The sequence below is a fragment of the Aulonocara stuartgranti genome (genome assembly GCF_965226115.1).
Source record: "Aulonocara stuartgranti genome assembly, chromosome: 17".
NCBI classification, from domain to species: Eukaryota; Metazoa; Chordata; class Actinopteri; order Cichliformes; family Cichlidae; genus Aulonocara; species Aulonocara stuartgranti.
In genome coordinates, this window is record NC_138953.1 from 12943987 (window position 1) to 12958194 (window position 14208).

Genomic DNA, 14208 nt, shown 5'->3' on the forward strand with positions numbered 1-14208 from the left:
GGCTACCAAACAGCCATCATAATTCGTCATACAATGAGAACAGGACAAATCAACAATTGACAATTGACTAATTAATATTAAAATCTGTAACATAATGTATTGTTTGGAGTTTAGTCTGTTACTGTTACTATTTTTACCATTTCTTCTTGCAGCAAATGTAACACACATAATTTCCTTAGGGATTAATAAAGTATTCTGATTATTTCAGGATGACCTGCCATTATCCAATGACACATCTGCTTACCTGTATCTCAGGGGCGGAGCGTGGGGGTGGCTTACGGGGCTTAAGCCCGGGTTGTTTTGTCAGAAGCCCGGGGTATTTTGGAGTGTAATTTTTTCATAGTTAGATGCCTGGCTGACAACTGTATAAAACAAAAAGTACACACAATATTCGAAGCACATAGTGCACACTGTGGGAATTTACGACTGTGCGTGAATCCCCCCCTGATATTGGTATGATCCAAGCTCAGGCACTAAGCGACTGAGCGAGGAGGCGGGGCAGCTGCTGCCCGTGAGTGCGCTGTTGGAGAGACGGAGCCAGCCATACTAAGGAGAGCTTAAGTTTGACCAGGTACCAAAGCAAATCATTCGTACTGTACAAATAATGTAAATATGACGGTGCATCACGAAAGATTGATATGAAACTGATCACTTGACCAATATTACGTTACTTGCTCTTCAAGTGAATCAACAAATGGCAAAATGAAAAGCCGAACAAATGCTATTTTTTTTAGAGTCTTAGCTTACGTGTGTTTATTTCATATTTTCAGTTCTTACCCTCCCCGACTAAATCGGTTTCAGTTATGTACTGAAACATAAGAATGGACATTAGAGGGTTCTTTCAAAGAAAAACTCAGGTAAATGTTATTTTATATATTATGCTTTGTATGTTGTTCAGTATATTTCTATGCAAAACAAGAGGGATTTCAGTACACAGCAGGATATTCACATTTGTAACCAGATATTTACACTTTAGGGAGAAAACATAAAACATTTTTACTGTACAACATCAATTTAGAGTAAATTTTTGTTTTAGATAAATATTGAAATATATTTTGAATTAGTTAAATTTCAGAATAAAGAGAGACAGAGCTATTTTTATCACTTTCATCAAATTTAGGAGTACATGTACACTAAATTTATTGTTAATTAATAAGAAAACTCCAGACGATTCCATTCTGAGCTGAAGAAGCTTCTGATAGGTTAGTAGAGTCCATGTGAGTAAATTGCTGGCACAGCTGTGGATGCATATAAGGCAAAACACAAAGCCTGTTTCTGTGACATGGGAAAATCAAGAGATATCAACCAAAACACCAGGAACAGAACTGTGGAGCTCCATAAGTGTGGCTCAAGTTTGAATACAATTTGGTGCCATTTGCAATTAAGAAATACAGATAGTTTCTCTCTTTACTCTTAAAGTTAACAAATATGTTTTTATATTTATCAATCTAAAAAAAATAAACATTTAGTCTGATTTGATGTTACAATTAAAAAAGTGTTTTTATCTGAAGAGTAAATATCTGGTTTCAACTGTATATTTGATGATTGTCAGCACAAAGAGGGAGAGAGAGGAGAACGAGGACAGAACAGATGAACAAGAGCAGGTGAGACACACATGTTAGTCAAATGGTTGTTTACCAAAAGTATCACCGTATCATAGGTCCTCATGTATCTCGTACCTAGTGTTTCTTTTTAGGTTTGTTATTTTTCAAATTCTGTATTTATTAAGTTCTGCAGGCTTGTTTGCACAACAAGGCTGAATAATTATATAAACTTTTCTCAATCTAAATAGTGGACTTTGGTAGAATTAAAAAAATAAGTGTAGTGCAGGTCTATGAAGATTTTTAGTGCTATCATCTAGTTCTGATTCTGGTTCTGTCTTGGTTAAGTCCTCAGTAGTCCTGATTTTGAACTGTTGTAGTCCTGTTTTTAATTCTGGATCAGTTCTGGGTCTGGTTGAATTGGGGTTTAGTCCTCGTGTCTTGATGCAGCCCTGACCTTGTTCTGCCTTGCTGCTTAATTAAAAAACTAGTTTAAGGTGTCCTGCACATGTGATATATATTTTTCCCTATATGAAGTCATTCTTTTTTGAACAGAGCCTATTAATCTTTCAGTCATTTCTACACCCCCCCCCCCCCCCCCCCCCCCAAAAAAAAAAAAAAAAAAAAAATCCCACATGCATACTACTCTTTGGGCTAAGCCCCGGGTGTTTCAAATGTCTGGCTCCGCCTCTGCTGTATCTTTTGCTCGTTTCTCTTCCTCTTCTTTTCTCTTTTTTCTAAACTGAGCACCTGATGGCTTTGAACTTTTCTTGTCCATCTTCCATTGGTTTTAATTTTGTACTCCAGTATGAACACCCATCCCTCAATCCATGGATCACCACAACATGTCCTAACACACCTAAACCTTAGTTCACAGATTCACTTTGTCTAGGGTGCATTTCTGAAATTTCACACAACCCAGGATTCAAATCATGGGCTTGGATTTACAACATTATAAATGAAATACGCTCTATTTGGAAGCAGCAGGGCCCCCTCCCCTTTTGACGGGTTGTGTGTGAGACTTTAAATCATCAAACTGTAAATTTTAAATTGTTATTGATCCCTTTACCCCGAGTCCTAAAGTGTATATTTATTTTCTTACTCTTATTATATATATTGTTTGTTTACTTGCACTGCTGTAACTGGAGCCTCGTCGTCTCGTCTCTCTATATATTGCTCTGTATGTAGCGGAGATGACAATAAAGTTTACTTTGACCGAGGGCTCTCGCGCTCACTTTCTAAGTCTGTATCATAATGTCTGCTGTTTTCGTGTTTGTTGGTTTGTTTTTATTTTGTTTTATTTTGCGAGTTGGTTTTTAGATGCTGCTCCAGCCGGTCAGAGAATCCCCCGCCGCCCCGCCCTCTCCTCTCTGCGCCGCAAGCAGCAGGCGCACCTCGCAGACGAAGGGCTCCCTTACTCCCAGGAAATGGGCGATAGAAAACCGATCGGTGGCTATGCCATTCCCAATATGCGCTGGCTGACGTCGGGGCAGCATGAGTACGAGCATTCTTTTTTTTTTTTTTTGCCGATGCCCGTGATGCCGCCCCCCACCACGATGCCGCCCCGAGCAACCGCCCGTGTCGCCCGTATCAAAAACCGCTACTGTAGGAACCACAAGTAAGCCTGCAGTCTGGAAGTGAAGTGCTCTACTGTGAGGTCTTGAGATAAGATTGCCACTACCAGCCTCAGAAACCAATAAACCTTATATGTCACTGCAACATTATCCCATTAGTCTTGAGCCCTGGAGATACTTTGCTATAAGATTCAGAATACAAAGCGCAATGACTGCTTTATATGTGATGGAAGGTTTGAAACCAAGATCCAAAAGGCCAGAGGGAGTTGGCTTGTTGGCAGCTTGTTATTAAGAGTTAGTTGGCTATGGCCTTAGCTCAGTCAGGTCTTGGGTTAAAAAAAAGAAGTGCAATATGTCCATAAGTGAGGCTTTATAATCTAATAATAAAAAAAGAGTCAGAACTCTGGCTGCTGGTCTAGAACAATAGAATATGCACACTAAAGAGCCATCCTTAATAACTCTGATCAGCCACTTTGCAGCAACTTAATCAAACAAAGAAAATCAGTACTGGAAGACTCCTCTCTCTCTAAAACCATTCACACCCACAGCCATCACGCATTTTATTTTTCATGAAAATAGCAGATGAGCTATGTCAGACATTACATTTCCATTTGGGATAAATAAAGTTTTTATGACCTTTATTTCTTCTTTTTTTTTTAGAGAATAATGTTTTTCAAAGACTTGTCAAGGATGAATTCCCAGCTACGAGGGAGCAATGGCACAAGGGGAGGCCCTCCCGAAGCTGAGACTGAGCAAAACTGGAGAGATGTCTGTTAGAAAGAAGCATCACACTACACCAGCATCAAATGGCTAATGGTTTTAATAGCTGAACAAAACTAATCTATATCACATATCGAGACTTCAACAAGGAGTCTGAGGCATAAAGAGCTAAAAACACCAGGACCTGACACGGTCCACACCTTTTAGCTAAAGAGCCACTCAATGATGGACACTCAGCAAAAACAAATGGGCTTTTAGGGACAAAAATGGGTGACTAGAAAATCATAAGGTTTATGATTTTCAGCAGAAATGCTGTGAGCAACAAAAATATGAAAAAGGTTTTCTGGTCTAAGGGACAACACAGACAATTCTGTTCACTTTACAAGTAGTTTTAATCCCATACTGATCTTTAGTGTATTATATAGTATTCTTGTAGTAAAAAAAGTAAAACAAGAGCCGGACTTGTGACTTGTTTGAGAAGCAGAGTGCATCAGTGTTTTTATAAATAAAGAACTGTGTGCAACTGAGAAGCTGTGTCGATGCAATCTGTGCCACAATACCATTCTGTTCAAAATAAACTAATAAAAGACTGGACCGATTAAAAGCCTTAATTTCTACATTCATTTCTACAGCCACTGTTTCCAATATTAACCCCCCCCCCCCCCCCCCCAACAAAAACCCAACGTAATTAAGAATGACTTAATGTAAAATAATCAAACTTTATTCACGAATAAAGCAAAAATACAATTTCTTAATTAAGTCAACATCACAAAATAAAGGCTTCATTTATACTGTTTTTAAGATGTTTTATTTTAATTTGAACCATCCTTTTCCTCTACTGAGGAGATGAGAATCTGCCAAAGAACAGGATGGACTTGGTCTTATTGTGTCTGATGAAGAAGAGGAAGGGGTGATCTGCTCTGAAGTGTTCCTCCCTCAACATGCAGAATGCTACCATTCCAGCTGTGGCTGCAGCGGCCTCTGTGCCCTCCTCGTTCACCTCCACAAAGGCCTTGTGGGCCACCGTAGACAGGAAGAGCCCCCCTTCACCGTTCATGCCAGACAGGTCAGCGCTTCCTGCACAGAACACGTTCTTCATACCCAGTTTAGCCAGAGGATCATTCAGCTCGTAGTCTTCCTCCAGCTTGAACTTTGGTAGGTGAACGACAACTTCTGAATCAACATCCATGTTTTTCCTGTCGGTCCATTCATTCAGCCTCTCCTGTGTTAGCTCCTTCTCCAGCTGGAACACAGTTAATACATTTTATGGCATCTTTGTTGTTTAATTTTAACATTGTAAACATCACCTGAGAGCTACTCTATAGTCATAAAACTTTGATAATAAAGCAAAACGCTGACTTTTCTTTATAGGTATTTATTACTAAGTTCTTTACCTTCAGCAGAGGGTCTGAGCCGTCTGAGGACTCTGCAGGCAGAAGAACAAACATGCTGAGCTCCTCATTCACGTAGGGCAACTCCAGGATCTGCAGACCATGGTCATGAATGTAGTTGTAGGGAAGCTTCTTCATCTGGTACATCATCTGGACTGGTACGGTCTCATTCTGACAAACAGCAAACACAAGAAATCCATCTTACTTGAGTTAAATTGCTTTCTCTGTTTAAACTGTATGTCCCCATACTTAAAACAGGATTACATTTAATTTTTACCTGTTTGACTTTAAAGGGCATCTCTTTGGTGTTTGCCTCATCAAATGGGTTCCTCCAGTTGCCCTTGAAGTAGATAGCATTGACCAGAGCCAGTCTGGTATTTGAGCGTACTGTTCCTGGCTTCAGAAGGTCTTTTATCTTATCTGAAAGGAAATACAGAAACAACAATATTTCATTATAATCCACAGAGGATGCTAAAATGATTCCCTGCTGTTCAGGCTGTGGAAGATGCACATTCTCACTTTCTGTCTGCTGCTCGACCCAGCTGTTGATCTCTGCTCTGCACGCCTCTGGAGCTCCGATGAAGTCCACAGTCTTCAGGTCTGCCTGGTAGTACTTCTGTGTGACGTCAAGGAAGTCCTGCAGAGAGCAGACATCTGTTTATTAATCCAGTCTTTGTAATGAAGAACTTTATGAAGAGAATCATTGATGTGGACACTCACTGGGAGGAAGTGGGCAGTGTTTTCTCCATAAAGACGGTTGGCTAGTTTCAGGATGTAGGATGCAGATGGTGAGTTGATGTCAGCGTTCAGTTTCTGGAAGTCTGCATGGACGCCTTCACCTGAGCTGAATGAGAGGGCCTGTGTGGCATTGAAGACAAAGACTGAAAGGATGTGACACTGAGCCTGAGCGACCCTAATGTAACAATTTATGGTCCAAAGGTAGAAACTGGACAACTTTATTCTTTCAGCATCAGGTTTAATAATAAGCCTTATTGTGAAACTGTTATATGCTGTTAATATATTTAATATTTATTTTTCATGTCTATAGGAGGCTATTATGATGTGTTATGCTAGACTTTATTATTCATGTGCTTGACCACTGTCCCAGTTTCCAAAAATTCTTATTGCAGCTAAATTTTTGTGGTTTAGCTGCAGGGGAGGGGTGGAGCAGTGGGTTCAGGATGTGGTGTCAGGAGAGGCTGACTCACACACCTGACCATCATCAAATCATGTCTCTCCTTTTAAGGATGTTGCTGGGACCGGAGTAGGAAGCCATGTGGAGTGCTGAAAGGAGAAGGCATCTGAAAAGCTGCGTGAACGAAGTAGGTAAAAAAAAAACCCATGTCAAAAAAACACCTATAAACGTTCAACACCTTTGCCGGGGCAGGCCCGGGAAATGGCCTAGCTTGCAGCTATGCAGCGGGAGAATGCTTCAGTGTTTCACCGCCAGTTGGAACAGCTGTAGGACCAGTCGAGCATCTGAATGTAGTCGAGCATCAGGTCGCTCGGGCTGGCTATTTGCCGACACATCTGCCGCTCCCAGCTGTGTCCCACTACCATACGGGAAAGGGAGATGGCCCCCATGCCTTCCTGGAGGTCTTTTGGGCCACAGCGGAAGCGTCCCATTGGCTGGAGGAGTTCTTCACCACCATGGCCCACCGCCACGGAGCTGCGAGAGGCATTAACCTGCTTGCCTCTGCTTTTTCTCCACAGGTCCTGGTGGCTACACACCCTCTCCTTGATCTGAGAGGGGTATACAGCGTACCAGTAAGGTGTCAAGGGGGTATACACCAGGCCTTGGTGGACATGGGCTGCACGCAGACCCTGGTTCACCAAACACTGATTCGAACCAGGGAATTGTTGGAGGCAGAGTGGGTGGAGCTTAGCTGTGTGCATGGGGACATACATGAACATCCCATAGTGCAGCTGCAAATTAAATACAAGGGCAAAACACATAGAGTAAAGGCTGGAGTTAACCCACAGCTGACACATCCCTTAATTCTGGGGACAGATTGGCCGGGGTATAATAACCTGCAGCGTCTGTGCTGCGCTAAGTGGTGATGCGGGGTCGTGTGGCGCTGCCGGCTTGAGTTATTCACTCCTGGAAGAGTTTCTGCCGGAGCAGTCTTGGAAGGACACCCTGCGCTCAGCCTTCAACCAAGTGATAAAAATTAATGTTCACATGGTGCACCTTGAAAAAACATTTTATTTAACCAAAATAAAAACAGAAACAAGACTTTTGAAAGAAGAATGAGAAAACTGGGATACAGAAAGATGAGGGAACCCTAAAATCGGTCACATTAGCTCAGCGTGGGGGAAAGAATCTCAACTCGCAATAATTTCTATTGTGAGTTTTAGATTTTCTTAATGTACGAGCTGTGATCAGCTGATCTGGGCTCCTGTTGCTCTGAGGTTTACTGCTCGTTGTGGATTTACACAACCAAATTCAACAACATGTCAGCAGAAGTTGTGCTGGCTGACTTCCATCCTCTACACTGGCAGTACACTGTTTATGTTGTCTTTATACTAGACAGTAAAAAACTGGAATGAAGGAGGAATTCAGTTAATGCTGTACTGCAATCTAACCTGTTTATCCTGCACTAAACTGCAGAGCATTGTAATGTAGTCTTTAAATAACACAGGTCGTCTACCTCAGTTTGATTAGCAGCACAATATCATCAAAACAAAACAGCTAGCTCTCTTTCTGTTCTCCCTCTGTGAAATTCAGCAGCTGGACCTTTAGGTAACAACACACTGTGAGACAAACTCCACACAAACAGTTTGTGTGCTTGCTGATATTTATTGAGCTGATAGAAACCTTGCCTTTAAGACTACCTGCCACTCAAAAAACATCACTCCCTTTATGCTTGCTCCTTTCCAGTATTGCTAGCTAGATGGTGAAGTACCACAACCACAACTTATGCAGATCTGCTCTCATTCCACAGTTATGGCCAAATAAATAAATAAATAAAAACACAGATAAACAAAAAACACTGACCCATTTTACCCTCTCAGGCTCAAATTAAGTTTTTGTTGCTAATGCACAAAAGAATACCTGCAGTGGTATTTCTGAGTAAAAAAAACCCTCATAAAATATGTATGTGGGGTAATCAGATTGTTAGCTTTTAACTGTTGCAAATCTGCAACGCCTGCCTTGAGAGGGTTAACCACTGAGTAAGGCACTTTTGAAGCTTCTATCTATTTTAATGCGACATCAGAATCAGAATACTTTATTAATCCCAAAGGAAATTATGGGTTACAGCAGGCAGCACGCTAATGGCCCTTGGTGATTGACGTACACAAATATGTACATCAATCTTTCAAGATTTGTATCCATGTACTCCATTCTATTCGGGGAGTACTTCAATGCAGAAAGAGTCTCTAAAAATAACCCATGATTTGTTTGTGCTGTTGTTACACACATTAGTCTTATCTGGAAGTTAATCATCTTCTTTGCAGTTTTTTTTTAAATTGAGGTTTCTAATCCAAATTGTGAAACTGATACTAATATCATTCATTCATTAGCCTGCTGCCTGTCACACTGGAGATTAAACTGTATTAGATGAAACTCTCCCAGTATAAAAGTCATTATTCTATGTAAAGGACAAGCGAGGATTTATAACTATGGATTAAAGCTGTCAAAACCAAACTGTTTTTTTAAACTGAAATTAATGTTCACCTGCTAGTTTTTCTTTTACAGTGTTCTGTTTTTTAAGCAAACAATAGATATCTTGTTGAGAGGCGTTTATTGAGGTCAAAGTCCAGATGCTGTTTCAGTGCCTCTCCCAGGACACACCTTTCAGTTTATGGTTAGGCGGGTATTTGGGCCAATACTGATAGACTAAGTGCAAAAGTCACAAGCTATATATATATATATATATATATATATATATATATATATATATATATATATATATATATATTTTAAACTCTCATAATGTATCACTACTTTATTTAGGACTACTAAAAGTTGTGCAAAAATGCAGAGCAGGGAACAAGTGACAGTGAGCTGACCTGAGCCATCTGAGCTGCAGTGTCTCCTTTAGCTCCCAGGTAGACCATGGCCAGGGCTGAGCTGATGCTCAGAGGAGAGATAAAGATGTTCCCGGCAGAGTTTGCCTGGCTCAGAGTGCGGAACAGCTCCAAGGCAAAGACTGTGTTTGAGCTGCTGACGGCGGACATGGCTGACGACGTACGGTTTTCCTGTAAAGTGCAACAAAACTAAAAATAAATAATGCACTATACGCATTTTGTCATGTAACACAATCCGCAATGCATATGAACCTTTACATTTTAAACACCCTAAACCGTCACTACAGAAACATAGAGCAAATTCAAAAAGCAGCTGAATGTAAAACGCGGGATAAAAGTATAAGGCAAGTTACCGGGATTTAAACCGTCACACGTCAACTTTAGCAGGCGTAAATACGCATCTCAAATACAGCTCGTCGCTCGATGTGCGTTGTTACGAAAGCAGAAGTTGTTTTTACATTACCGGATGTTCCTGCGGCTGAAGTACGGTTTGCTCGCACAAAAACAGGGAAAGTGAAAGCAAAACGTAAAGGAAGGCAAAATGTCCCCAAAATATCCTAGAAACGGTGAGGGGATCCGCAGGCTGACCGCTGCTCATTTATACAGAGCGCACAGCGTGGTGTGACAGGACAGGCTTCAGTGTGGGTGGGTGGAACGCGTGAATGGGCGATAAGTCACTGACGGTGACAAAACACGGTATTATACTGAGGAAGAAACAAAAATGCAGTTGGACAGAGCTGTGGACGTGTTTGTACAACCTGTAGAACACCACACTGTGCTGTCGGCACCACACAAAACTCCCATCCACGTTTTTCACGTGTGTTTATTTAATATATGGGGTTTTTTTATACTGTTCAAAGATTACGTGGTGAGCTTACCAAGACAAAACCCCACCGATCTACCTGAGTGGCAACTAGCGTAACTCTGGCTGACAAAGCAGAGTTCACTTTTTTTAATGTAAATCTGTGTAATGTCTTCAAACTATAGTCTAAACCAGAATCAGGCAAACAAACACTCCAATCAGGCCCATTGGACGAAGTTTCTGTTTTTCTTTCTATTATAGAAATTACTGCGTGATTATTGCAACTATAGGTAAAAGAAGAAAAAACTCACAGGGCAGTCTGGACAATGAGCTACCAGAACTTTTTCTGCAGTTTTACACATTTATTTCTTACAATTTAAAACCAACGAATCATGCAGATTTCTTTCATTTAGTGCTGCAGCATTTCTCTGTCAAGTACAAAACAACATACAGATTTAATTGCACCTTTTTCTTATATTAGGATATCGCCAGGATTAAATGTGGAAATAAACTTCTGTACAGTAACAGAAAGGACACTTTTACTGGTCTGGCCCACTAAGATCAAAGTGGGCTGTATATGGCCAACGATGTAAAAAGAGTCTGACACCCCTGGTTTAGTCTTATATACACTGCGAGGTAGATTTTCAGCTTGGTGGAGAATACAATGTTATTTCACAATATTTTAGTATCAGAATTATCCTTGAAAATCTCCATCTGCATCATAGAAACACTGGGAATCAGACAGGACGCAATAACCAGTCTTTTGTCCCAATTGGGGAAAAACATTCATGCTTAATGAAGCTTAATTTCAACTAGCTAATATGGGAAGAATGTGAGTAGGACCCATGGCTCTTACCACTATCCAGGATATTTCACAATATCTTTTCCTTATCTTTTTTCACTTGTACGCTTACATCATTCAGGCTAAGCAATCACGAGCTGGTGGTCATAAAGTCAGGCTTACCCATTCCAGTTATGAGCACATTCATGTGAGAGGGAAGGTGTTACTAATCACAAATATGGACTAGGTGAACTGGCAGCACAAGAGAGTATTTTATAAAATAAGGGCAAACTATAATGCTACAGCCAAAACAAGTCATTTACTAATCTGGAGGTTGATGCTCCAATCTGTGGCTGTTCCAGTCTGTGTACCAAAGTATCCTTGGGAAAGATATTGAACCTTGAGTTACTCTTGATGTGTTAATCAATGTGTAAATGTGTGGGAATGTAAGATAGAAAGCACATTAAAATGAAATACAAGTATAAATTTGTAGCTTAAACCAGTAAGTGTGGGTACTTGTAAATTATATTCAATGACAACAAGTAAAAGGTTAAGTTTCCCTGTTTTACTGTTATATTACTATCAAGACATGTAGAATGATGAAATAGCTTTAAATTGCTTGTGGCCAGAAGAAGAAGGAGAAATCTAAATATATTTCTTAATTATGCTCATTTCATTGAGAATGAAAAAGAGTTTAAACAACCTCCACGAACTTTAAACCTTTATCCTGTTCACACCCTGATGTCAGAGGGGCTTTCTGGGAATGGTGACAATATTTCCCAGAGAAGTGACGAATCAGTAGTACTTTTGTGGGATTGCCATTATCTTTATCGTAGGTATAAAAAATAAATAAAGACATGTTAAAGAAAACGTTCATGGTACAGCTAGCTGCGGATTAAGTAGACCTTTGAATGAGTATTTTAATTGGTATCTATCCAGAATGGGTGTGGTTGGTCTGCTGGAAAGTGAATCATGTTTTAACGTGTCTTAACTTTGAGTTTGCACAATTTGGTAGTGTGGTCAATTCTGTATTGTACTGTGAATACACAGGAACAATAACTCCTATACCCAGCAGCTTTCCAAAGCTAATGCATGACTGTTTGTTTCCTCTATCTTTGTTTCTTTTTTCGGTACAAACGTGCGAAATCTCTGTTAATAAAAAGCCAGTTTGTGGGTACGGGATGTGGTTCTTGGCTCAGCTCAGCTGTGGGAGGAGAAACAGGGTAGGTGGTTTAGGGTGCAGTGCTAGGGGAGGCTGTGCAGAACACATATTGTACATATCAGTCTCTCTTTATGCAGAAGCAGTAGGTTAGCTGGCGGTCACTGAGCATTGTACAAAAGATAAACAGCAGAGCACTTGTAGGTACCTCCTAGGATGTTTAAATGCAGAATGGATGGAAGAATCTTCAGCTTTCAGGCCCCTCTTCTATGGAACCAGCTCCCAGTTTGGATTCAGAAGACAGACACCTTCTCTACTTTTAAGATTTGCCTTAAAACTTGTCATTTTGACAAAGCTCATTCACCTCTTTTCACTCCCTATCATTAGGCATTTTGAATCGCTGGCTCTCCTACACATTGTGTCCAATGTCCTATCTTCCTCCCCTCGCTCCCAACTGGTCAGACCAGATGGCTGCACCCTCTGAGCCTGGTCCTGCCGCAGGTTTCTTCCTGTTAAATGGGAGTTTTTCCCTCCCACTGTTGCAAGTACTTGATCAAAGGGGCTTGTGTGATTGTTGGGGATTTCTCTGTATTATTGTAGGGTCGTTACCTTGCAATATAAAGTGCTTTGAGGCAACTACCAATGTAATTGACCTTTAGTAACCTTTGCTGATGATGTGGTTATTTTACTTTCTCTGGTGTGCAGATTCAGTAGTGGACGGTACATTCAGTACATTAACTGCATTTACTATATTTAAATAACGTCCTGTAATCACTAATTACAGTCCAAATATGTGGTATACAGCATATAAGTAAAGATTCATTAAGTACATAGTACTACTTACTCAGATGTGAAAACTACCACTCTTTTTTAGTGTAAATATTTATTTAAGTTTGGTTTTCAGGATTCCAGATAGAGGGGGTTTGAAGTTGCAAAGCGTTAAATGTGAAGTTTACCTCACAAAAAACGTGCCTTTCTGAAAGCTGTCTGTGTGTACTGTATTGACTCCAGTGAAACTAAATGAAGCTCTTACTTTTGTCTTTATGTCACAGTACAACTTTTTGTATCACCTGCAATGGCTAATTATTATTATTTTTAATAAACAGTACGCGTAGGCAGGTAGGATGGAGCAGAGGTCACACAGGTGTGGCTGTGTGATTCACTGTGTACAGTGACTTACACAAAGGCTCACTGTATGCTAAAGCTTTGTTAGCCACAGACACATGATAAACCAGAGGTGTGGACTCGAGTCACATGACTTGGACTCGAGTCAGACTCGAGTCATTAATTTTATGACTTTAGACTTGACTTGAAAAAATGTTGTAAGACTTGTGACTTGACTTGGACTTTTACACCAATGACCTGGGACTTGAATTGGACTTGAACCGGTTTACTTGAAAAGACTTGATATTTCACCCCAAATATAAAATGTAACATGCATATTATATAGAGATTGAAAATGTGATGTCATTCTGGGGTAGAACCACAAAGGATTCTGGGAACTCGTGGCAAGAGGTACTAGCGCACGCAGGCTTTTAATTGAAATCAGTTATACAGCGATAAAAAGAAACACAAAAAATGGCAAGAAGCCGTTGTATTATTAACTGCAATAGCCGGTCACATGACAGCCACGGGAAGCCGACAGGTAGAGAAATCGGTTGTTATCGGATTACGTCGTTGAAGAGAAATTGTTCGAGCCATGTTTCCGAAGTAACAAAGAGGCGACGGATGGCCTGGATCGCAGCCATTCAAAGACCAAATATAACGTCCCAGAACACTCCAGCTCACAGGTTAGTCTGCTCCAAGCATTTCCACAAAGGTCAGTCTGCTGTAGTAGTTAATGCGTCATTTTCATAACATAATTGGTGATATAGGTTACAAGCAAGTCTGGCGCTGAACAGAAATTGTCGCGCTATGCTCCTTTATTTATTGTGCATAAATAGTGAATTGTCCTGACACAATATTGTGTTTCGCTTCTGTTATTATGGTGCATTGACAAAAACATACTTTTATTCACAGGATAAAACAGTTGTTTTGTATCACTAATTGCCCAGTACGATTACAGCATACAGTATTATTGTCACTGCTACATTTCTGTAACGCGTACCAGAAATTATTTCCACTACTAATTAATTACAGTTGAGCTCAAAGGTTATATTAATAAACGGTTAATGAATGTGTGTTTATGACAACGATTTGTGAGACTGG

At 40.4% G+C, this 14208-nt stretch overlaps 1 protein-coding gene and 1 long non-coding RNA gene across 3 annotated transcripts; one reads left to right on the top strand and one right to left on the bottom strand.

Annotated features, from left to right (window-relative positions):
• Positions 1–257: 257 nt before the first annotated feature.
• On the top strand, positions 258–4365 carry LOC309692602. Its single transcript, XR_014272375.1, has 4 exons — positions 258–571; positions 771–857; positions 2862–3159; positions 3776–4365. It is a non-coding gene; the product is annotated as an uncharacterized lncRNA (long non-coding RNA).
• A 175-nt stretch (positions 4366–4540) lies between these two features.
• On the bottom strand, positions 4541–10007 carry LOC309692598 (leukocyte elastase inhibitor-like). 2 transcript variants are annotated; one of them, XM_082511252.1, is made up of 7 exons: positions 9722–10007; positions 9241–9429; positions 5947–6084; positions 5746–5863; positions 5504–5646; positions 5230–5397; positions 4541–5078 (listed from the first exon to the last, which is right to left on the bottom strand). In XM_082511252.1, exons 1-7 carry the CDS (start codon positions 9854–9856, stop codon positions 4671–4673), a joined length of 1299 nt encoding a protein of 432 aa, XP_082367378.1. In that variant the 5' UTR covers positions 9857–10007; the 3' UTR covers positions 4541–4670. The 2 variants fall into 2 exon arrangements, with proteins under 2 accessions (XP_082367378.1, XP_082367379.1); XM_082511253.1 differs by lacking the exon at positions 9722–10007 and adding an exon at positions 9612–9715.
• Between the last annotated feature and the right edge of the window lie 4201 nt (positions 10008–14208).